Source organism: Lissotriton helveticus, chromosome 2_1, assembly GCF_964261635.1.
Source record: "Lissotriton helveticus chromosome 2_1, aLisHel1.1, whole genome shotgun sequence".
Classification (NCBI taxonomy): domain Eukaryota; kingdom Metazoa; phylum Chordata; class Amphibia; order Caudata; family Salamandridae; genus Lissotriton; species Lissotriton helveticus.
In genome coordinates this window covers 2,103,958,117-2,103,981,768 of record NC_136059.1, presented here as the reverse complement: position 1 = coordinate 2,103,981,768, position 23,652 = coordinate 2,103,958,117, and the positions used below count along the sequence as shown (strand labels likewise).

At 43.5% G+C, this 23,652-nt stretch overlaps 1 protein-coding gene across 2 annotated transcripts in view; it reads right to left on the bottom strand.

Annotated features, from left to right (window-relative positions):
- GALNT7 (polypeptide N-acetylgalactosaminyltransferase 7) overlaps window positions 1–23,652 on the bottom strand; it is a 597,040-nt gene that overhangs the window by 21,808 nt on the left and 551,580 nt on the right. For both annotated transcript variants that reach the window (XM_078677071.1, XM_078677072.1), the window contains exon 11: window positions 4,922–5,050. In XM_078677071.1, coding sequence (XP_078533197.1) covers window positions 4,922–5,050 — 129 coding nt within the window. The remainder of the gene's footprint in view (window positions 1–4,921; window positions 5,051–23,652) is intronic.

Below are 23,652 nucleotides of genomic sequence, written 5' to 3'. Positions count from 1 at the left end.
TGTGCATTTATTCTTGCTCTGCCAGAGCTAAGGCAACCTCGGGTGTTTTGCACAACTATGAGCTAATCTGAACACTCCCAGTGGCCAGTCACTTCATTTTTATTGTGCTTTATTTTAGAGGAATTGAAAATATTCAAATTTGAGGAGTTGAAATTTCATTTTCTATCTACGGTACTGAGCCATATTGTACTTTTGCTCATTTGGTTTTGAGATGTTCAGTTTTCATTTTGTGGATTTGTCATCTTATGGACGTTACCACATTTACTTAAGCTTACATTTTTTTGTTAGCTTACAGTGCTTGTACAACCTTTGTACCTGCGCCCTTTGGTGTTAACTCATCTTTCCACCATGTTGAAGAGGGTGTTTATTTCTTGTGCGTTTATGTTCTTTTTTTGTTCTGCCTTTCTGTTTCTGCCATCTTCTGTTTAATCTTCTTCATCTTTTCAATTAAAGGAGGGAGGTGTGTTACACCCTGCTCTTCCCCTCTCTTTGTCCCTCCTTAGTGTTAGTGTCTGCTTGTCTATGTCATGTGTCTGTGATGTCATCCATGATTCTACCTGTTGCTGTACAAAGGATTTATCAGTTACCTGGAGGCTGAGCAGAAGGTTATCTGCTCCCGGTGGGCTTTATTCCAGATTACATTCCTACTTGAATGCTGTGCCTGACCATCTAATCCCAAGAATACTACATGAACATTCATCTTTCATTTACTCAATTTAACACTGACGACAAGGTAAAAAAATGACCCATTTAAAAAAAAAAGGATTTCACTGAATTTAAAAAGGTCACCATTGCAACTAAAGACAAGAAGATTAACATTTAAAAATTACTTTCCTGCGTCTGGGTGCCCCACCGGTGTCTGGTACCAACGGACAGTCTCAACCCAGAGCATTGCCTTACTTCTAAATTATTTGCAACATACTTAAAGGACTACCTAGTCTACTGCTGGTGAGTCAGCTTTCTTATGAGTGACTATTCTGCTGCTGACTATCCTCTGTGTGCTATTTGTACCAACCTGCTGGTCAAAAGCTTTCTACTTACTCAAGTGCTACTTGGACTGCGTGGCAGACCATGCCTTGAGTAAAGTGTTATATATTTATTCTGCCTGCATTTATTTGTTGGAGGAAGTCTGCCTATTTTTTTTTATTATTAGCGAGCACAGCACTCTTCATTGTTGTCACCGTATTTTTTTTTCAAACTTAACAAACTTCGTGAGCATTTGGCTGCTTGTGCCTGTACTTTCAATCATCTATTGCTGGTGTGTATTCATTAAGGAGATGTGCCTTTTTTAACTCTAATGCAGCGGTGAGTGCATCTTTTAAATGTGTCACCGTACGATCTGCTATGTGCCAAAGGATTGCCTTTCTTAAACAATGAGCCCCGGAGCCTGTGTTTATTTTACAACTATCAACAGGACACTTGCAGCCATGGTAATAATCAGCAGTGAGCATTTTCTTTAATGTTAGAGGCCTGCCCGGTACTTTGGGAAAGCAGCGATGAGTGCTTTTTGTCCTGTTAATCCAGTAAACGCGCTTGTTTGAGTTTAAATTTAAAACGTGCGCGCTTCAGCTGTTTACCTTGAGCTTCAAGAATTATGAGGAAGGCTCAATCTACATTCTTCTGCCTGGCATTCCATGGAGCTACGAGTCGCCCAAGTTGTGACGTTTCTTCCTGTCTTCACTGGGCATGGGTCATAAGATTGTGCTTCGGGTCCTGATGAAACGTATCCTCACACGACAATGGCAGTTATTTAGGACGAGCCTCTACCAAGTTGTGCAGACCGCCTTGCAACATACGAAGTGCACTTTCCGGTAACGTTTCTGTCTTTGTTCCTTTGTACAGTCAGTTTCCTGGGCATCACCGTACATCTACTCCAGTCTACTGAAATTCCGACTGCAACTATGACTTTCATGACCCATGAGATATTCTTGGTGCACAAAAACGAAAACCTTGAAGTTCATGGGACGTTTGAACATGTGACACTCACGAAGAGGACTTTATTTCCTTCCCAGCAGGTGGATACTCGGGTACCAGGTTTGAGTACCGTTGTTATTTTTCTTATTTTTTCTGTATGGTTTATTGATTGATTGCATTTAATTATTTTCCCTTTTGCCAAACTGAATTTAAATGTAAACGTTTTTGCCATGCTATACTACTATTGAGTATGACATTACTTATGGTTTCTTGCATTTGTTAGCATGCATTTGAAGATAGATGCATGCATTATTTTGGCTGTGTTTTTACTTATTTAGCCATGTTTTGTCGATTCTAATTTGTGTTTTTATAGTGCTGGGATCTTTGATGTTACATCCCAAACCCAATTCTTCTTTTATCTATTATGATTGCGCTCACACAAGTTTGAAACTTTACTTGAAATTTGGTGGTGAGTAAGTTGTTTATGGTTATTTAGTGCTAGGATTGCATTGTTTCTTGCATTGGGTCATTTTTGTGCTCAACTATCTTGAGGTGCTCCAAATTGTTTTCATGCTTAGTGATAATGAGCTAGAGTGATGCTCAAGTTTTGATGTTTATTATTGTCATGAACCACTTTATAGTGTTCTATTGTTAGAGGTGTTCATTTGCTTGCTATTAGGAGCTGTAGGGGCTCCATTTTATTGTCATTTCAGATGAACCACTTATAGTGCTCTATGGTTAGAGGAGTTCATCTATTTACTGTCAGGAGCCGCATGGCTCAGTTTTATTGGTGATTTTCTGTTACTTACTGTGAGAAGCTGCAGGGGCTCAGTTTTATTCTATTGATAGAGAAGTCATACATTTTCTGTGAAGAACCATTTTATTGTCATGAACCACTTTTACTGTGCTCTATTTTTAGAGGCGTTCATGTATTTACTGTGAGGAATCGGGCTCATTTTTATTGCCGTTTTATTGTCATGAACCACTTTTACTGTGCTCTATCTTTAGAGGAGTTCATGTATTTACTGTGAGGAGTTGGGCTTATTGCTGTTTTATTGTCATGGACCACTTTTACTGTGCTCTATGTTTAGAGGAGTTCATGTATTTACTGTGAGGAGTTGGACTCTTTTTTTATTGTGCTTTATTTTGAGAGGAATCGAAAATATTCGAATTTGAGGAGTTTAAATTTCATTTTCTATCTACGGTACTGAGCCATACTGTACTTTTGCTCATTTGGGTTTGAGCTGTTCAGTTTTCATTTTGTGGATTTGTCATCTTATAGACTTTAACACATTTACTAAAGCTTACATTCTTTTGTTAGCTTACGGTGCTTAAACAACCTTTGTACCCAGCGCCCTTTGGTGTTACCTCTTCTTTCCACCATGTTGAAGAGGGTATTTATTTCTTGTGTGTTTATGTTCTTTTTTTCTTCTGCCTTTCTGTTTCTGCCATCTTCTGTCTTAATCTTCTTCATCTTTTCAATTAAAGGAGGGAGGTGTGTTACATCCTGCTCTTCCCCTCTCTTTGTCCCTCCTTAGTGTTAGTGTCTGCTTGTCTATGTCATGTCTCTGTGATGTCATCCATGATTCTACCTGTTGCTGTTCAAAGGATTTATCAGTTACCTGGAGGCTGAGCAGGAGGTTATCTGCTCCGGTGGGGTTTATTCCAGATTACATTCCTACTAGAATGCTGTAACTGACCATCTAATCCCAAGAATAAATATACTATATGAACATTACAACGAGGAGTCTTCATCTTTAATTTACTGAATTTAACAATACCTTCAGTACTTTATAGAAGAACTACTTCATTGACACCAACGCCAGGCCACAGGCAGTAATTATAAAATTGTTTTGCCAGATCCATATTGGCCATCACTGCTAGTATTCTTCTGCCTTTTTGCTGCTGTATACAATTATTGGAGTAAATTATCCACGCCTATTTCTGTTGCTGCACCTTTCACAACAAGCTACCCTTCACTCTTCCTAGTTGCAACTTAATTGAGGGATTAACACACACAGTAAGCACTGATAAGAAAATGGGGGTAGGGCACACAGGGGACATGGAAATGGTGGACTGAAGGTACGAGGGCGTCCTTGTTACATGGTGAGAATATCTCGTAAATTCTTTCTTCTCAGGTTACTTGGACAGGTTTGTGGTATACTACATGTTTTATCTGCTAAGATATCTTTACTAGTCCTCACAATAAAGATAAAATACAAAGCAGAAATATCAGCTTTTTTTCTTTTACTTCTAACAGTACTAATCATCAGCATCGAGAAGCAAAAGAATACATTCCAGAATATTTATAGGCACAAGCAAAACTATGATACCCTTGTGGTGACGCTTTTGAGAAGTAGCTGTTTCATTGCCACATCCCTGTCCCAATTGAAAACAATGGCACACCCTCATATTGGCGTGGCATTTGGTGCATTAAAAGATGTCCTGAAGTCGCATTTCACTTGGTAGAAACCTTATTAAACATTTTAGATTTAAATCTGTTTCACTGTGTTTTTGTGCATCAAAGATCCTAAAGAAGTTACGGCTCATGTTGCTTGTCGCACAGCACAGGGACATAGTTCAGTACAGAATGATGAGAATTGAGCTACTTCAATAGGCATTTTGTAATAAGGCAACAACAAACATATAAGCCTCTCAATAACCCTCCCTCCGGGATCCACCCCAATTTCCCTCGCCCCTGGATACAAGTCCTCTAGAATTGTAAACAGTGAGGTCTGACACGGAACGGTACCGTTACTCTGGGGCCACTATTATGGTGGAGAAGAGACCTGCTGTAGTAATGTTGTGGTGCATCCGTCAGGTGTAATATTCTCAGGTATCTTCGATATTTTCCTGGGAGAGACACTCACTACATGGCCCCCTTAGTAAACAGTTTAGTGTACAAAAGAAATGAAAACTCGATGCTAATAGCACATTTCAATTGTATGAGAAAGCAAAACACAAGGGACTCCATTTTCATATATATTGCCTGCCATATCAAATTTACCTTGAAGTATTTCCATTCCTTGTAATCATTTAGTTCACAGTGTGTAATCATAACTTTCGATCCATCAGGCCCTCTGGTCAAACACTGATCATACTGCATTAGCTGGTTAGCTTCATTAATTCGGAAGAGCTAGAATAAGAAAAATAAAAGTATATATTTTTTTAGACACACACACGGAGAATGTTTTATGCGAGGAAGACACATAAAAACCTAGCATACAATGCCATCAATTTATTGTATACACTTATAGCAGAAACAATGTTTCTTCAGTGCATTTTTAAATACGTCAGAGCAAGTAAAACCCCCAAAACACTGTCTAAAGGCGTAAAACAATGAAGATTTCAAGATGTATTTGAATTTATCCAGTGTTGTTTGTTAACTCACTGCAATACAGCTTACTGTAGCATCACAACACAAGTAAGTGGTGCTACAGTATCTACGAATAGGCGATTAATTCTGCCCTTCAGTTTGCCAGACCTGATATGACTATGATGACCAGTTCTCCAAATAAAAACGTAACCTGGAAATATTTTACTTTTAAAGGTAAAGAGTAAAACTGGGTTTTAGGAGAGCTTAAAATACAACTTTATGTGAAAAAAATAATGTTTTACATGACATTGCTTCTTTTGTGCTACTAATTCATTTAAATGAAAATGTTGTAAACTAGGTGGCAGCAAGTAGATTTTCCATGCGATGCGCTCTGCTGTAGGAGTTTTCATACAAGGACAGGTTTTTTGATTGATTACAAAAGCGTATACCATCTATTGATTAACTATAATTTTATGTACTTAGTTATGCTTCTCTGTGATTAAAAATTCAAGTGTGCCGCAGGTCGTGGACACTATGTCCATCTTAGAGCTCGCAGTGACGGTCGAGAGGCATGCCAGAACACTGTTCGACGCAGAGGCATCTTCTTGCCATTCTAGTCTAGCTTCAGCGTTGGTGAGCACGTATTTCCGTGGGTCATGATGTCGACTATTCTCAGTGTCGAGGTGTTGCTCTATTTCAAGTGGCCCCTTGGTGTTCAGATCTTATGATTACGTGTACACAAATTAACCAAAAAGGACGCAGGAATCTTCACTACAGAGCCCAATCAATGTTGGATCACCAGATGAGAGAGCCAGAAAACTTTGAGGCAAGTGATGCTCTAGAACAACGAGCAGACAACTGGAGGTCCATCAAACGAGAGGGACGGCCCCCCAGTTGACATGCAGATCAATGGAAGACTTATCTCCGAGGCATCCCAATTCCATAAGAATGAGCCCTACTCTTTCTTTAACGAGATATCATCAACGGAGAAACACCTCAAACGGATCAAAGTACCAGCGCAGCAGGGTCAGGGTTACACTGTCACCTCCAGACTTCATTTCCCCCAAGATGTCTAGCGGATAGCACTACCATATATATTGAGGTCTTCAAAAGGGCTGCAACAAATCTGAACAGTCAGTAAGATTATAGACACTGGTAATTTTCAAAACCCTGCTATCTGTTTGGTTAGGGATTATTGATTTGTTCAATGTATCTCCTAATGATTTGTATTCCTTACTGTGTCCAATCCCGTCAAGAATGTGGTGTACTGGATGTATGTCATAATTCTTTTATTTCGGTCAAGATATGACCATAAAAAGACATCATAAAGATTCCATTAAAATCAATAAATACAATGATAATTAAGAGATTTAGTGTAAATTGTACAAAATGTGCAAAGTCAACAGACATTTCAAAGCTCCTAACTAGATTACATACAACTTAGAGCATCAGGATATTTTAAAACAGATCAATCTATACATCACAATTTAATGTGAGTATCTTTGTCTAATATACAATGCGTTTCTCATAAAATCTAGAATTGCAGAACATATCTCTATTGAGGCCAGTTGTTGTAGGAATATTAAAGCATTCCTATGTTATCTAATATTTGCCAGTTTAAAACCGATATTAAAAACCTCTTTCGAGGGACTAAATACAGAGAACAGAAGAACATAACATGTATCATGCTTTGTGGTGTGCAACTGTCACTTAGACAGTTATGTAAAACTTTAAACTATGTACCCAGCGTTGTGTAAAGGCGCAAAGGAAATGAATAGTACTCAGCCTCTATCTAGTCAAGTAAAATCTATATGAGTGTTGTGAATAAACGCAAGAAATGGTTCCAAGGCATTAGATGGACCCAAGTCAATATGCCCTAAATGTAGTTATATTATCCATTTCCAAGAGCCTCTTCTTAAAAGTGAAATCATAGCGTAGATATTTAACCAATTCCTCACTATGAGAAGTTATCTTTGTGAGTTTAGCATAGACTTCTTTAAGACCAAAGTTCGCCAAAGACTGTTTCACATAAAGCCGCCAGGGAATCCTAGCCACCTCATCCAATGCCAGGCAGTCCTCCAGGATTAGCCTCGAGAAGAACGTTTCAGAGGAGGACCAGACCTTAACCCAAAAGAGTAAAGGGGCAAGATGGACCATATCTTCAAAATAGTTTAAACCCAGCTCGTGGTGACCAATGAGTGAGGTTAAGAGGCTGGGTTGAGAGCATACGATTTAGGAATCTATTTTCCAAGGTCTGAAGATATTCAGCCTCTACATGATCACACACTCCCGAACTATATATAGAGCCCACCGTAATACATTAATTGTGTACAGAAGCACAATTTCATTTTGCACCCAGTTTTGAGGAGAATCTACAAAATTGCCTCAATGGCTCCCTGAAATTGGTGTGCCCTAGCTCTGAGAAAATGCATCCAATTGAACTCTCTGGATAGTGGCCCCTCCCAACATGTGTACCCTGTATTTCGTCTTTCTTCTTCCCATTGCCTTCATAAAAGATTTAGCAAAGTTTACCTTTAGGTCAAAACTGCCCGTAAAATACGTAAAAGATATCAAAAGCTGCTGCAACCCATTTGCTGTTAATGCTATGAGCACAGTGTCATCTGCATATAGGAGGCAGGGGACAGGCAGTGCACCCACTTACAGGCAATTCTTTCCCAGGCTTAATCAAGTGTGGACTCAGACCATTGATGTATAGCAGGAAGAGGAAAGGGGCCAAAATGCATCCTTGCCTAACACCTCTGCACGATGTAAAGAGGTTAGTGCATTCTCCGTTTTGGCCAAAGCAAATCTTTATGGTTGCATTTCAGTGCATCCTCTCTAGGCTATCAACTAACACCTGCTCTACCCCCATAGATTCCATCTTCGTCCATAGCTTGACCCGGTTTACATTATCAAAAAAGCACAGGAAAGGTGCATTAATGCTAAATATAAGGCACCTCCCCTGGCTTTGATGTATTTTCTAGCTAAATGTGACAAATTTAAACATTGTTCAACCGTGCCCACCCCTGGACGGAAACCAAACTAGAGAGGAGAAAGAATATTGTTAGCTTTGGCCCACTTCTCTATGTATGTGAGAAGAACCCGCCCCAGAATCTTTGAGGTGAGGTCCAATAAAGAAATGGTTTTATAGCAACCTGGGTCAGATTTGTCCCCCTTTTTAGGTCTCGTCCTATTAATCGCGCAAGCGATAACAGGACGAGAGTATAGAGGCTCATCCAAGCTCTGAAGCCACCAGGCGGATTACATCGAGTGCATGTGCTCGTGAACGCGCTTACCTTTTGCTCCCCCAGCCGCCTGCCTCTGAGAGCTTCACTTCAAAGGCATCTGCACCCCCGCTTCACACTTCACGGCCGCCAGGCCGTGTCTCGCATTTCTCCTGCCCCCTCCCCACAGCAATGCCAAGAGCTTGTTGTTGCCTAGGCATCCTCCTTATCTCAAAGCCTCCTGCCCCTCCTTAAAGTTGTAATTCCACTCTTCGCAGTCCCTAGGTCAAAGTTGCCGAAATGCGGGCCTTGCCACCCCTCATCCTCCCCCACACCCCCCTGCTGCTGCACTCGCGCGTGCTTTCACCCTTCCTTTAGCCACCTCTATTTTGTAACGCAGTAAACCCTGTGTTCACTTAGCACCATTCCCTTGGCTGTTGTAGGACTAAACCCAGCAGGCATTACTTGTCCATCTTGTGACTAAAGAAATACAGCATTTAAGTATTCACAGGGGCCAATGCCGTTCTCAAGAAGCCTTGGCTGACCGCGGAAAAAAAGGAGTGTCTGAGCATGAAGATTTCTGACAATATATTTAAGGTCAACCAAATTAAGACATTTTAACAATAGTTCATGATTTTAAGTTAGCCTAATGTCTAAGTGCCGTAAGTAAGAGGTGCTACTATTTCCGTAATTAATTGTACTTGATTTATCGACCTCGTAAGGAGGAAAAGCTAAGTTTACCCTGCACTAGTGGAACATGACTATGCCCGATTGTGGACACTGGGGGGTATATTTACTTATGTGTGTGCGAGAGGAGGAGTTGCACAGCAAAATACAAATCTGGGCTGCATTTGGAGACCCTCTTAATGTACTGTAAATTAGATGTTATGTTTTTGAGTTTACCCAACGCAACTATCGGGACAAAACATGAGCGTGCTCTTATGTGCTTAAAAGTCTGTGATATTTGGGAACAAAATAATAGCCAGAAAGAAATCCCAGACATCTGATGTTTGTGTGGATGTGGGAAAGTGTTACATCGAAAGTTTTTGTATATGTTTTAAAGGATAGGTCCAGCCTTTCTTGTCTTTTAAGAATCTAGATGTTGTATCATCACGTGGCATGCAAATAAAATAAGGACATTTAAAGTTTGTCTTCAGAATAACTCAGTCACTGAAGTTCTGACTTGCCACCAAATATTTAAGGGAGACAGAAAGTCCCCTCAGACACACCTGTTCACTTAGAGTCGTCCAGTTTCGTTTGTGATTGATCGTCAGGTCACATTCTACTGGCAGACTTTTCAAGACGTATATCAAATAACATACATTCTGTAGCAGCCACTGTGGGCTGATGCCTGGGACCCAGCATTCGCAAAACACATTCTTGTCTCTTTTCACACTTCTATGCACCACACAGTTTGAAGATCTCTTCTGTAACTACTTATCTTGCATAACACAACAATTTGTACCTCTACACTACCGTGACTCTGATACTTTTAACCTCTCATTACTCCTAAACATCCTTCTGCTAAGTCGTTGCTCTTCTCTTTTAATCTAATTGTCCCATATCACTGAAATATGCTTTCTCCATATCTTTATCTCCTCACTTTCAAAAGTGTTCTAAAGACCCCTTCAAAACAACAAAAGCAGGACAGATGATTAATTGCCTCATCTGTAACTCGCCTGCCCCCTATTCTCTAACATCTTTGACGCATTTATGCTAATATAATGCAAATATGAAAATTTGCCATGTCTGTTCTGTATCTCAACCACTATTCACCTTGTATCATACTCACAAAAAGTCAGTGTTTATCTCCCAGTTTTACAGCATTTCTTGATGAAAATTCTTACTGCATTATTAAAGTTTGAGCTATTGGTGTTGCATTATTTAGCAATGCCATTAGCTCAAACTTTAACACCCTCACCCTCACACCCCTCACACACCTCCTCACTCTCACACCCCCTCACTCTCACACCCCCTCACCCTCACACACCCTCACACACCCTCACACACCCTCACCCTCACCCTCACACACTCTCACCCTCACACCCTCTCACCCTCACCCTCACACACCCTCACCCTCACACATCCTCACCCTCACACCCTCACGCACACTCACCCTCACACCCCCTCACACTCCCTCAGCCTCACACCCCCTCACTCACACACCCTTACCCTCACACACCCTCACTCACCCTCTCACACCCTCACTCACCCTCACTCACCCTCACACCCCCTCACCCTCACTCTCACACCCCCTCAATCCCTCACCCTCACACACCCCCTCACACCCTCACACACCCTCACACCCCCTCACCCTCACACTCTCACCCTCACACACCCTCATCCTTTCACCCCCTCACCCATACACACCCTCACTCACCCTCACACACACTCACCAGCATAGCATAACAAAACATAGCATAGCATAACATAACAAAACATAGCATAACATAACATAAAACAAAGCATAGCATAACAAAACATATCAAAACACAACAAAATATAGCATAGTATAACAAAACACGACAAAACATAGCATACATAACAAAACATAGCATAGCATAACAAAACAAAGCTTAGCATAGCATAACAAAACATAGCATAACAAAACACAACAAAACATAGCATAATAAAACAAAGCATAGGATAGCAAAACAAAACATAGCATAGCATAACAAAACACAACACAACAACACAGCATAACAAAACATAGCAAAACACAACAAAGCGTAGCATAGCTTAACAAAACACAACAAAACATAGCATAGCAAAACAAAACCATAGCATACCAAACACAACAAAACATAGCATAGCATAACAAAACAAAACATAGCAGAGCAAAACAAAGCATAGCATAGCAAAACAAGCATGGCATAACAAAATAAAGCATAGCATAACAAACCACAGCATAGCATAGATTAACAATTCAAAGCATAGGATAGCAAAACATAGCATAACACAACAAAACATAGGATAGCAAAACAAAACATAGCATAGCATACAGCATCACTCCGCACCACCACAGCATCTCTCAGGGGCACCACAACATTACTATGCGCTACCACAGCATCACTGAACGCCACAGCATCACTCGTTCGCCATCACGTCACTCAGCGCCACCACAGCATCAATCTGTGCAACCATTCAACAATACCTGGTTCAAATATGTTCTTTCAATGTTTCAAGCTTTATTACAAATGTAACAAAAATATGTTCATATTTCACTTCTATTCTTGGATTTTCGTCACAATAAAATACACTGAACATAATCTTCACAAACGTTATTTACAAAACTTTAAGCTATTGCCATTATAAATTACAATAACTTTTATTTAAGTATTAATTATTGAAAAAAAATTAAAAGCCATTGTTATTTGTAATATCAATACATGTAAGTCACGTAAATACAACACATATTGCATTAGAAATGCTATAGGTGTCACATTTGCGAAAGTTATAACTATTGGCATTGTAAATGACACTGCTATTAATTTCGCTATTTTCAAAAACAAAACATGAATAAAAAATTTGTCATTGACAATACCAAAAGCTCAAACTTTCCTAATGCGAGACCTGTTGCATTGAAAATAGGGACAACAACTGCCTCTCTCCACTGGGTGTTGTGTGTTTAAGAATATCATCATTATTCATTAAGTGCTAAATGCTGTTGAGAAAGTGATTATAGTCTGCTATATAGTTAGATTATGTGGAATTCTTGGTAAAAGTAAAGTAAAGTAAAGTCCACATTTGTAAAGCGCGCAATCACCCGTAAGGGTCTCTAGGCGCTGGGGGCCGTCGGTAAGATTAAGCGAGCTATTGCCCAGAGTCACATGGTGCTGGGCTAACCTGGTACTGTGTGCCGTTGATAGCATCATTACAGCGAGCTAAGAGACTTATCTGAGCCATGTGGTATGGATGTACCATGTCCTGACAAATGTATTTGCTTGATTTTTGGGCAGTTCTATGGCAGAAAAGCAAACAGCACAACAATGCATGCTTTAGATACAAAGATCACAGTGCAGTCATTTAGTTAGTATAAAACAGTGACTATGTAAGATGGTGTGTTAATATCACTTTCACATGTGGGGTGTTCTAATTAGGACTTTAAAAGTGTATTATGCTGTCTGTATGTGTAGTGTTTGTCATTGGCTTGTGATATTTGGACACTGTGATACTGTCCTGCAGATTCATATGACCTATGGTCACACCACATAGCCTACTACCCTGGCGCCTGGGTTAATGAGCGAAGTGCGACTGCCTGTGTACCCTGTGTTTACACTCTCCTAGGCCCCGAACGCATGCATTTCTTCCACCAGATAAGTCACCAATAATACAACAGAATTACCCACCCTAACCATCTCTTAATAAAATTCCTCATAGTCTTCCATCAGCAAAGTGGAGTATTCTAATATGGGAACTAAGAATGAACTCAAATGTATGCACTACGATTTGGCGAGATTACAGAAGAGACAAAAGAGGCACAGGTGGCTGCGACTGAGGTCTATCTCCAAACTACCTGACTACAACTCAGACATTCTGATTCTTTATAGAAAAGTGACAACCCTCGAAGACTGAAGTCCACGGGACAATGGACACATTTCTGGAGCCCTGAAAAAGGCAGACGGGGACAACATGCTATTGCTCCTACCAGGCTTCTGCAAGGAGTTGTCCTAAAATAATTTCTCAATCCCCCCGCCCGGAAATTCAGCGAATGGATAGAGCGCATATGAGGAACCTGGATACACGTGTCATGTCCTATAATAGCCAGTGTACTTTGCCACCAACAGGCCACACAGATCATAAAGTTGGCAAGAAGGAATGACCCCTCCATGTTTGGAGGCCGAAAGATACATATTAAACATGTTAATTACCTTTGGTAACTCCCTTTCTGGTGGATACTCTAATGGCAGAAGACCATTAGAATATCCGCACCAGACAGGATCCGGAAAGCTTTCATTGCAGCTCGCTGGCAGGTGGCACCGTGTTGCTCAGCATTGACTCCGTTCCACCCAAGAAGTGACAGAGCTGAGCCACATATAGCCACCAACTCAGTGCTGCAATCAATCAGAGGTACCAGTGTGCGCACCTCTAATCTGGGACATTTTTAGATGGAGAGAGAGACCATTTCACAGAACAAGAAGGTCATACAGCCGTGAGAAATATGTGGCTACATAGTGTATCCACAAGAAAGAGCATTACCTAAGGTTAGTAATGTATTCTTCTGATGGCTACTTCTATCTGCAGATTCCTCACCTTTAGAATAGAAACCAAAGCAGTACCTCCCGAGGTGGAGGGTCTGTGGAGTGGGCACAGACAAAAACGTACTTGCAGGACTCAACGGGCGAAAGACCCTCCCATTGGACCTGGCTATCTATGCAGCAGTGCTTCATGAACATGAGCACTGATGCTCATGTCGCAACCTGACAGATATTAGGAACAGGCATTCCGTGTATCAAAGTAGTGGTAGCAGCCTTGGTCCTGGTTGAATGAGCCCTCAATCCTTCTTGAGAATGCTTCTTAGCCTATGCATAGCAGGTCTTAATGCAGAAGACTATCCCCATGACAAATTCCTTTTATGCATCACCTTTATGTTCTTTGCCCCACAGAACCCCACAAAAAAATGATTGTCCGCCTGAGGCTCATTGGTGCAATTGATGTAAAACCTCAAGGCTTTTTTTGCCTCAGCGCTCTACTAAAGTAACCAACAGCGGACCCCACCGAACTCAAGAATTACCGCCCCACCTCACTCCTCCCGTTTCCAGCCAAAGTCATCGAGAAGACCGTCAACAAACAGCTGGCCGCCTTCCTCGAGACGAATGGATCCCTCGACCCCTCACAGTCTGGCTTCCGAGCCAACCACAGCACCGAGACCGCCCTCATCGCTGCCACCGATGACATCCGAGCCCTGATGGACAACGGAGAAACAGCGGCCCTCATCCTCCTAGACCTCTCCGCGGCATTCGACACTGTCTGCCACCGCACCCTTGTGCAGCGCCTCAGCAACGTCGGAATCCAGGAGAAGGCACTGGAATGGATCATCTCCTTCCTCGATGGAAGAACACAGAGAGTCCGCCTACCACCGTACAAGTCAGAGGCCACCGAAGTCATCTGCGGCGTCCCTCAAGGATCCTCGCTGAGCCCCACCCTCTTCAACGTCTACATGAGCCCCCTCGCGGCCATCGCTCACCAACACAACCTCAACATCATCTCCTACGCTGACAACACCCAGCTGATCCTCTCCCTGACCAACGACCCCGCCGCCGCCAGAGCCAACCTTCACGAAGGGATGAAAGACGTAGCCGAGTGGATGACGACCAGCCGCCTGAAACTGAACTCGGACAAGACGGAAGTCCTCATCCTGGGCTCCTCGCCCTCCGCCTGGGACAACTCCTGGTGGCCCCCCGCCCTGGGCACCGCTCCCAAACCAACAGACCACGCACGCAACCTGGGCTTCATCCTGGACTCCTCCCTCTCAATGACCAGACAAGTCAACGCCGTCTCCTCGTCGTGCTTCAACATCCTACGCATGCTACAGAAGATCTTCCGGTGGATCCCCACCGAGACCAGGAAGACGGTCACCCAGGCCCTCGTCACCAGCCGACTGGACTACGGCAACGCCCTCTACGCCGGAACCACCGCCAAGCTCCAGAAGAGATTCCAGCGGATCCAGAACACCTCAGCCAGACTCATCCTCGACATCCCACGACACAGCCACATCTCCGGACATCTGAGAGACCTGCATTGGCTCCCCATCAACAAGAGAATCACCTTCCGTCTCCTCACCCACGCACACAAAGCCCTACACGATCAAGGCCCGAGCTACCTCAACAACCGCATCAACTTCTACGCTCCCAAACGCCATCTCCGATCAACCAGTCACGCCCTCGCCGCCGTCCCCCGCATCCGAAGAACGACAACAGGAGGAAGGTCCTTCTCCTACTTGGCCGCCAAGACCTGGAACTCCCTCCCGACCGACCTGCGCCTGACCCAAGACCACCTCTCCTTCAGGAAGAAGCTCAAGACCTGGCTGTTCGAGCAGTAGCAGCCCCCCCCCCCCAAGCGCCTTGAGACCCTCCGGGTAAGTAGTGCGCTCTATAAATGTCTATGATTGATTGATTGATTGGGAAAAAGGTGGTGTAAGGTGGCAGTATCAAGAAAACTTGGAGCTCGCTTACATGATGAGCTGAAATAGTTACAAAAAGAAAGAGGCTCTTTAGGGTCAGAAGACGTAGCAAACGGCTGTGCATCAGTTCAAATGAAGATCATATTCATGATGAAAGTTTGGACCAAATTGAGATCCCAGTGTACCATCACAAATGATTTTGAAGAAAACACGGGGGTTAAACCTTTAAATAACCTTATCACAACAAATGATTTAAACAGAGATGGCTGGTCCAGCAAATGCAAAAATCCAAAAGGGCCAACAAATCACCTTTAATTGTACCCACAGTAAGGCCTTGCTGTGCCAAAGACAAAACAAAGACTAAAACATCCAATAGTCTAGCCTGCAATGTGTCTATGTAGCAGGCTTCATACTAGGGCACAAATTTGTCCCAGTGCCAAGCGTAAATGGACTTTGTAGAAGGATGCCGTGCAAGAAGGATGACATCCACAATCTTGGGACTTAAGACTTAGCGCACTTTACTGCCGCCCCATAATCTCCATGCATGGAGATGTAGACCGTGCCGATCTGGGTGCAGAAACCTGCCCTGCTGCTGCCACAGAAGATTCTCCAGAAGTGGTATTCTGATCAGAGGACAGATGTTTAAGCCCAGAAATTGTGGGCACCATACTCTCTTGATCCAGTCTGGAGCCGCTAGGTTAACTTGGGCTGGGTCTTTCCTGATCTTCTTTCTTCTTTAGAACTCATGGCAGGGGAGGCAGAGGAGGAAAGGCAAACAGGAGTCCTGTGCTCCACTTTAATCAGAATGTGTCTCCTAGAAAAAGCGATTTTGGAAACTCCAGCGGGTGTAAAGGTCTGACATTTTGCATTCTCAATGGTGCCAAGAAGATCTAGCCAGGGTTCTCCCTAGTATTATAAAATGTCCTATGACACATTGGGGTTTAATCTATATTTGTGGTCTGCCAAGAGTCACCACCTGAGCTCTTCCATCATGGCATTTAGAGGTCCTGCCAGGCAATTCACAATTAGCGAGATGCACGGATGCTTCGGCAACTCCAGAGGTGTACTGCCGCTTGACATTGGACCAAGGTCCCCACTCCGCCCTGCTTGTTGAAGTTCGAAACGGAGGTGGCTTTGTCTGTGAGAACCTGTACCAACCTTCCCTGGATCGATATTAAGAATGCCTTTAACGCCAGGCGAATGACACACAACTCCAATAGATTGATGTGGAGCCAGACATTTGTCGGAGACCAAAGTCCTCTGATCTTAATCTCTCCCAAATGACACTCCTCCAGCCCAGCAATGATGCATCTGTCACCATGTTAGCATTGGGTGGGGCAGGAAGAGGAATCCATCGCCAGTCCAATTGGTGTTGAGCAGCCGCCACTGCATAGCTGTTGCTGTCTCCTCGAAAAGCTGGATGCAATCAGACAGGTTTATTTGGAGAAGGGCTCACTGTGACTTCAGATTCCTGTGCAGTTTTCACGTATGCCACCTGGCATAGCTGCCAAGCAGGATGCAGAGGTCAAGACATCTCAGAGCTATTCTCTCTGAGACCCAGGATAGAGGCTGAAACATCAGGATCATAGCCTAAATGTCCTGGACTAGTGACGGGGAAGGCTCTGAACTGTACCATATCTAGAATGTTTCCACAGCAGGTATTGCCTGTGGAACTGCAGCATCGGTACATGAAAGTAAGCGTGCTAAAGGTCTAAAGTAACCATCCAGTTGCTTGGGTCCAGAGCAGACAGAACCTGGACCAGTGTGAGCATTTTGAATCCGTCCTTCTATAGGAAGGTGTTCACGGGGGCAAAGATTTAAAATAGAGCACAGGCCTAGGTCTTTTTTCCGGTATGATGAAACAGCAGGATTAAAAACCATTCCCGATTTCAATATCTGATACCCACTCTATAGCTGCTTTGAACAGTAGGGCTTGCACCTCTTACAACAAGGTGGACAGGTGCTCCTCTGCAAGCCACTCTGATGTAGGCGGAAGCTGCGCGGATCAGAAAAGGATGGAGGGTCATAGCCTTACTGAACGATCTCAAGGACCCATCTGCCACTAGCCACAGTTGGAAGAAATGTCTGATCCTGCCTACTACAGACTAGTTGTGTCCAATTAAGGACAAATTAAAGCAGTTTGGACGCAACATGTCTTTCCTAAAGGCATCGATCTGCTGCAGCATCACTGTTGGCCCAAGGAATTCTGGGTGCACCAGGATCAATTGTAGAATTGGCTCGTCAAAGGGAGATTGAAAGTGAGATTGAGTAACACCTTGACATCCTCTCTTGGCCTTCCTGTGCTTCCTTGTTGTCTTACACTTTGACTTGCCAGAAGAACTCAAATGTGACGAAGATGCGCTGCAGGAGCAGCCTTGAGAGTGTGAATAAGTCTGTGCTCTCAACTTCAAGCAGAAGCAGGACTTGCATGTTCTCTTCCGATGTTCAGAAACATACAGCTTCATTTCACGGTTCCAGGTTGCCATTGGGTTCATGATGGCACATTCCTGACACAACTTGGAGTCATGTCCCGAGCCAAAACACCAAAGATACACTTTGCGCAGGTCTGTCACCGAAATTTGTTTCTAGCTGTCGCAACAGAGTTAAAACCTTTAGTTTTGGGAGAAGACATTATTCCCTTGAATACTGGAAAGTTTTTTAACAGAAAAAACTCAGCAGTCTAACAAGAACAAGCATTGGCATAGCCAATAGGTCTCGCTTTTGGGACCTTATAAGTATTTAGTTCTGCAGCACAATATGCTTGGTGCAACAACATCAACTGTTGCATGTTTAAACACTTATAATGTCCCAAAGGCGAGACCTATTGGCTACGCCAATGCTTGTTATGCAGTGTTGCTGAAGTAGGATTTACAAGTAAGGCTACAACAATGCTGAAGCAGCGAACTCCACAGTGACATGGTCTTCACAGTTTCCACTGTGCATTGGCCTTATTATACAGTGCCATTTTAAGGCTTTTGGGGGCGCTGGGCAAGACTTACTTTAGGGACCCCTGTGTGCAACAGTTTGGATTTTATTACCCTTTTTTTTGCTAATCAAATCCTATGATGCTAAACAATATTGAATAATAAATTAAAGGCTGAGATGGAAAACTAGAAAGATGTGACAGAGAGATAAAGTTGACTTTTCTGCGGCCCCTTGGAAAGTGAAGGGCCTAGGCAATTGCTCACTTCGCCCATGCATTAAAACGTCTCTGTTATTATGATAAACCACTTCACTGCCCTGTTCATTCACTCCCCAATCTAAAACCACAGATTTCGAAATGCAGTCTTCCTTAATGCAACTTAATCGTGTGGACTGTCGGAAGGGAGGACCATTTGTGTTAGCAATTTTTGCGCCTTTGTATACTAAATAACCCCCGCCGCCATTAGAAAGCCCACCTGTAAATTAATAAGGGGGTTCTCACCGTGCGCCAACACCATGGAAATACACTTTCTCCTCCTGCCTTTGCATGAGTAGGTTTATGTGCCTCGTCAAGGAAGGAAGGAAACAACCTGCAAAACGTGTGTGAATACCCACACTGCACTTCATATGCCCACCCATGCCAACCTTAACCCTGAAATGAGCATGCAGATGACCCACAGTGATACCGCCTGGCTGCTGTACTGAGATATAGATGCGGGTACAAATGTTCGCAGTACCAGAGTCTGTCTATCAGAAGCCTTGAATCTGTATGTTGAAAATATGGTTTTGTGCACCCAAGCTGTTGGTTGTGCGTAAGCCTTGCCAGTCGACCAATATACGACCAAGTGGACAGCAATGGTGGGGGTGGGGTTGACAAACCTAACTCAAACAAGCCGAAACAACTGCAGTAACTGTTTTGTTTTAAAGTGGATGGGGCTTGCTACCTAGGCACACACGTATTAAATGTTAGAGGGCACGCTGAGGTTTCGGTGACAGATAGCAATTAGGCTTGAAGGACAACAGGCGCACGGCTAACGCTACCTGTGGAGCCGGTACCCCCCTCACTGCCTTCTTCCCCATTCCCCCCTGTGAGGAGCAGCAGACTGCCGTGGATTAACAGCGAAGTTTAAAACTACCAAACAGCGAAATGCCGGCATTCAGAGGCTTTCACTCTTCCACAAAGGAGCCGAATGGAGACGGCTTGAAGCAAGTCATGTCCGGAGGCTAAATCAGGAGGACTGGAATCTCATATGGAATGCTGGCAGAGGAGAGCTGTGAATAACGCTATACCATGCGCTAGGACATCACTTAGCTGCTGCAGTTGGGATTACATTGTTTGGTGTTATAATCTGAGACAGTAACGCAACAATGTCCCTAATACAGAGTAAATACACAGGACCTTACGGTTAGGTAATATTATGGTTGTCAGAGCTCAACATTGAAACAGTGCCACAGTGTCAGAAATGTAGAAAACAAGTTAAAAAGATATTGAAAAAAGTATTTAAAAACCGGAATCAGTTATAAAAGTACATCATTTATTACATACATTACAATTGAATACACAAATCAGAATCATAAAAACACAATCATGTTTTAATAATATCCAGAGAACGATGGTTCAAAGAGAACAGTTGTCGACGCAGCGTTTCGGTTTTTTGCTTTCTTCATCAGGATAGTTTTTCTCAGTATCTCACTCAAAGTATGCAAAAGAAGTATTTTATTTTTCTTGTATACTTCTAGTCTCATGCAATCTGTACAAGTTTATGAGATTATCAATCTTCTCATCGGGATGACCACCTTTTACAATTTGGATCCCAACACGGAATAATGTATGCTGGAGCCACCGATATCTTCAAATTAATAAAACAGGTTCGATTTTAATTGGAATAGGTGGCAACACGCTGTCTCACGACCAGGTCATTGCAGATTTTTCAAAGTGCGCTGTGTTCAGGGGATGTCCTCCTTAAGGGGTCTTTTAATACGACCACCGGTAAAATTCAATCCGGCCTCCCTGCTCCAGCTATACAGGTGTCTGCTCCCATTGGGTAAAATTCAATCCGGCCTCCCTGATCCAGCTATACAGGTTTCTGCTCCCGTTGGGAGCAGAAACCTGTATAGCTGGATCAGGGAGGCCGGATTGAATTTTACCGGTGGTCGTATTAAAAGACCCCTTCAGGAGGACATCCCCTGAACACAGCGCACTTTGAAAAATCTGCAACGACCTGATCGTGAGACAGCGTGTTGCCACCTATTCCAATTAAAATCGAACCCGTTTTTTTTATTTGAAGATATCGGTGGCTCCAGCATACATTATTCCGTGTTGGGATCCAAATTGTAAAAGGTGGTCATCCCGATGAGAAGATTGATAATCTCATAAACTTGTACAGATTGCATGAGATTAGTAGTATAAAAGAAAAATAAAATACTTCTTTTGCATACTTTGAATGAGATACTGAGAAAAACTGTCCTGATGAAGGTGTTTTAAAGCAAAAAAAACCGAAACACTGCGTCAACAACTGTTCTCTTTGAACCATTGTTCTCTGGATATTATTTTAACATGATTGTGTTTTTATGATTCTGATTTGTGTATTCAATTGTAATGTATGTAATAAATGATGTACTTTTATAACTGATTCCGGTTTTTAAATACTTTTTTCAATATCTTTTTAACTTGTTTTCTACATTTCTGACACTGTGGCACAGTTTCAATTTTGAACTCTGACAACCATAATATTACCTAACCATAAGGTCTTGTGTATTTACTCTGTATTAGGCACATTGTTGCTTTACTGTACCTTCCCCCTGTCCCGCATTGGATAGTAAGGGGACCTCCTTTGTGTTTCTGTACAATCTGAGACAGCCACTCACAGGAAACCCATAGAGAGGCAAATACGCGAGGCAGGAGGAGGAGAGCGCAAGTCAGAAAGAGAAAGGCAGTCAGAAACGAAGAATCGGAGGGAGAAGGCGGGTATGTGAGGCGAGAGGCAGGCAACAGGAAAGACAAGTGCGGGAGTTGTGTGCTAAAACGAAATTGAAAAAAAACCAGTAGGCGTAAGGGCGGATTTGAAAACTCATGGAGGGGACTTTGTGTGGGATATAGAAAAGAAAGATTGTATGCAAGATAGCTTCTTGAAGTTGAATTGTGCATTTGGCGGAGATGAGCAGCGCAGCCGAGCAGTGAACACCTGGAGCCGGCCTGATGACTGGGCGTCTGTGAGCCCATTGACAAACGGAGCTCCGACAGTGCAAACCTCAGCTAAATCACCTCAGGCTCAAACGGATGGACAGACACACTCCTGGCCCTTCCTGGCCGACCGTGGGGATTGTATTGCAGTGAGGGGCAGGCCGCTGGGCAGCGTGAGCAATTCTGCAAGCGAAAAAAAAAAAAGCATTGGCCGCGCGGCCGTGAAAGTGACGCGGTTGCGCGGCCATTAAAGTGAAAATGATCGCTCGCTGCAAGGGTGCCGCGAGCGATGGGCTTAATGAGCCATGACGGAAAGTCAGATGGCGCCTCTGCGCGTAACCGCGAGCGTAACTGCAAACTTTAGGCCACAGGCAAAAGCGTGTGGTAGGATTTTTAAAGTGGTACAAAAGGGGGTGGTGATGGACAGAGCATCTGAACCAATCAAACACTCACACCCAGTCAACAGATCTGGGTTTAATCCATCACCGTTCTTTAGCCCACTCTGCCACCCCAGTTCAGACATGGCCATATGCAAATCAGTCTGACCCTGTGCCTCATGGGAACAGTCCAGCCCGAACTACCAAACAAGCCATGCCTTCCCTGGACCGGAAACAAGCTTCCAAGGACTGGTTTCTGGCATTTCAGCCGTCTTCAGCCCGGCTTGCTTAAATCCAGTGGCAAAGTGAGCAAGAGACTCACATCTGAGCATACCCTGGCAACTTATGGCGAACAAAGTGGTACAAAAGGGGGTGGTGATGGACAGAGCATCTGAACCAATCAAACACTCACACCCAGTCAACAGATCTGGGTTTAATCTAACACCGTTCTTTAGCCCACTCTGCCACCCCAGTTCAGACATGGCCATATGCAAATCAGTCTGACCCTGTGCCTCATGGGAACAGTCCAGCCCGAACTGCCAAGCCATGCCTTCCCTGGACCGGAAACAAGCTTCCGAGGACCGGTTTCTGGCATTTCAGCCGTCTTCAGCCCGGCTTGCTTGTTTGCGGTCCAGGGAAGGCATGGCTTGGCAGTTGGGGCTGGACTGTTCCCATGAGGCACAGGGTCAGACTGATTTGCATATGGCCATGTCTGAACTGGGGTGGCAGAGTGGGCTAAAGAACGGTGATGGATTAAACCCAGATCTGTTGACTGGGTGTGAGTGTTTGATTGGTTCAGATGCTCGATCCATCACCACCCCTTTTGTACCAGGATTTTTAAAGCCCACTTAATAAATGTCTCTCCAGCGCATGCGCTGGCTCAGGCGAGACCTAAAAAGGGAAGTAGAGCTCTGGATCTGAATATAGACATGTGGAAACAAAGGAACTGACAACAGAACGCGGGGCCCTATATCCTGCTCTGCTCTGTCATTTCCAGGTCTGAATGGAGTCACTGCAGAGCAGCACGGTGCCATCTGCCAGTTCAGAGCGCTACTGCTGTGAAAGTGTCCAGGAGCCAGTCCGGCACGCTGATAGTCTAAACGTGAAGAATTTGAATTTAGAAGTATCTATAAGAATGGCAACTTCTCGCAAGCGAGGAATTTTAAACATAGGAAATTCTTATTTTATCGCTCTTTCCTTTGGAAATGGAACATCCAGTCTGGCCTTTTGGAAGTGGCTACAATGTAGATGACAATGGACGGTCACTCAAAAGACTTTCATGACCCGGATAATTTGAAACATTTTCTGCAGAGGCTGAAAGATCACAAGTGAACATACCTCCCAAACTGATCCCTGCAAAGCATATTAAGCAGTCTCAGAATTGCAAACTAGGTATGAGCATAGAGCCACTTTGCGTCCACCCCAGTGTTCACTACAAGGAGCGAGAGTGAAAGGGATCATAACAAAAAATTAGCTGGTTTAACATAGCGTTAAGTCTAGGACCAGACTGAAGTCCACTATGGACAATGCCCACAATTCCCAGAATCCTACAAGCCCTGTCAATAACTCTAAATTATGATGGCTACTCTAGT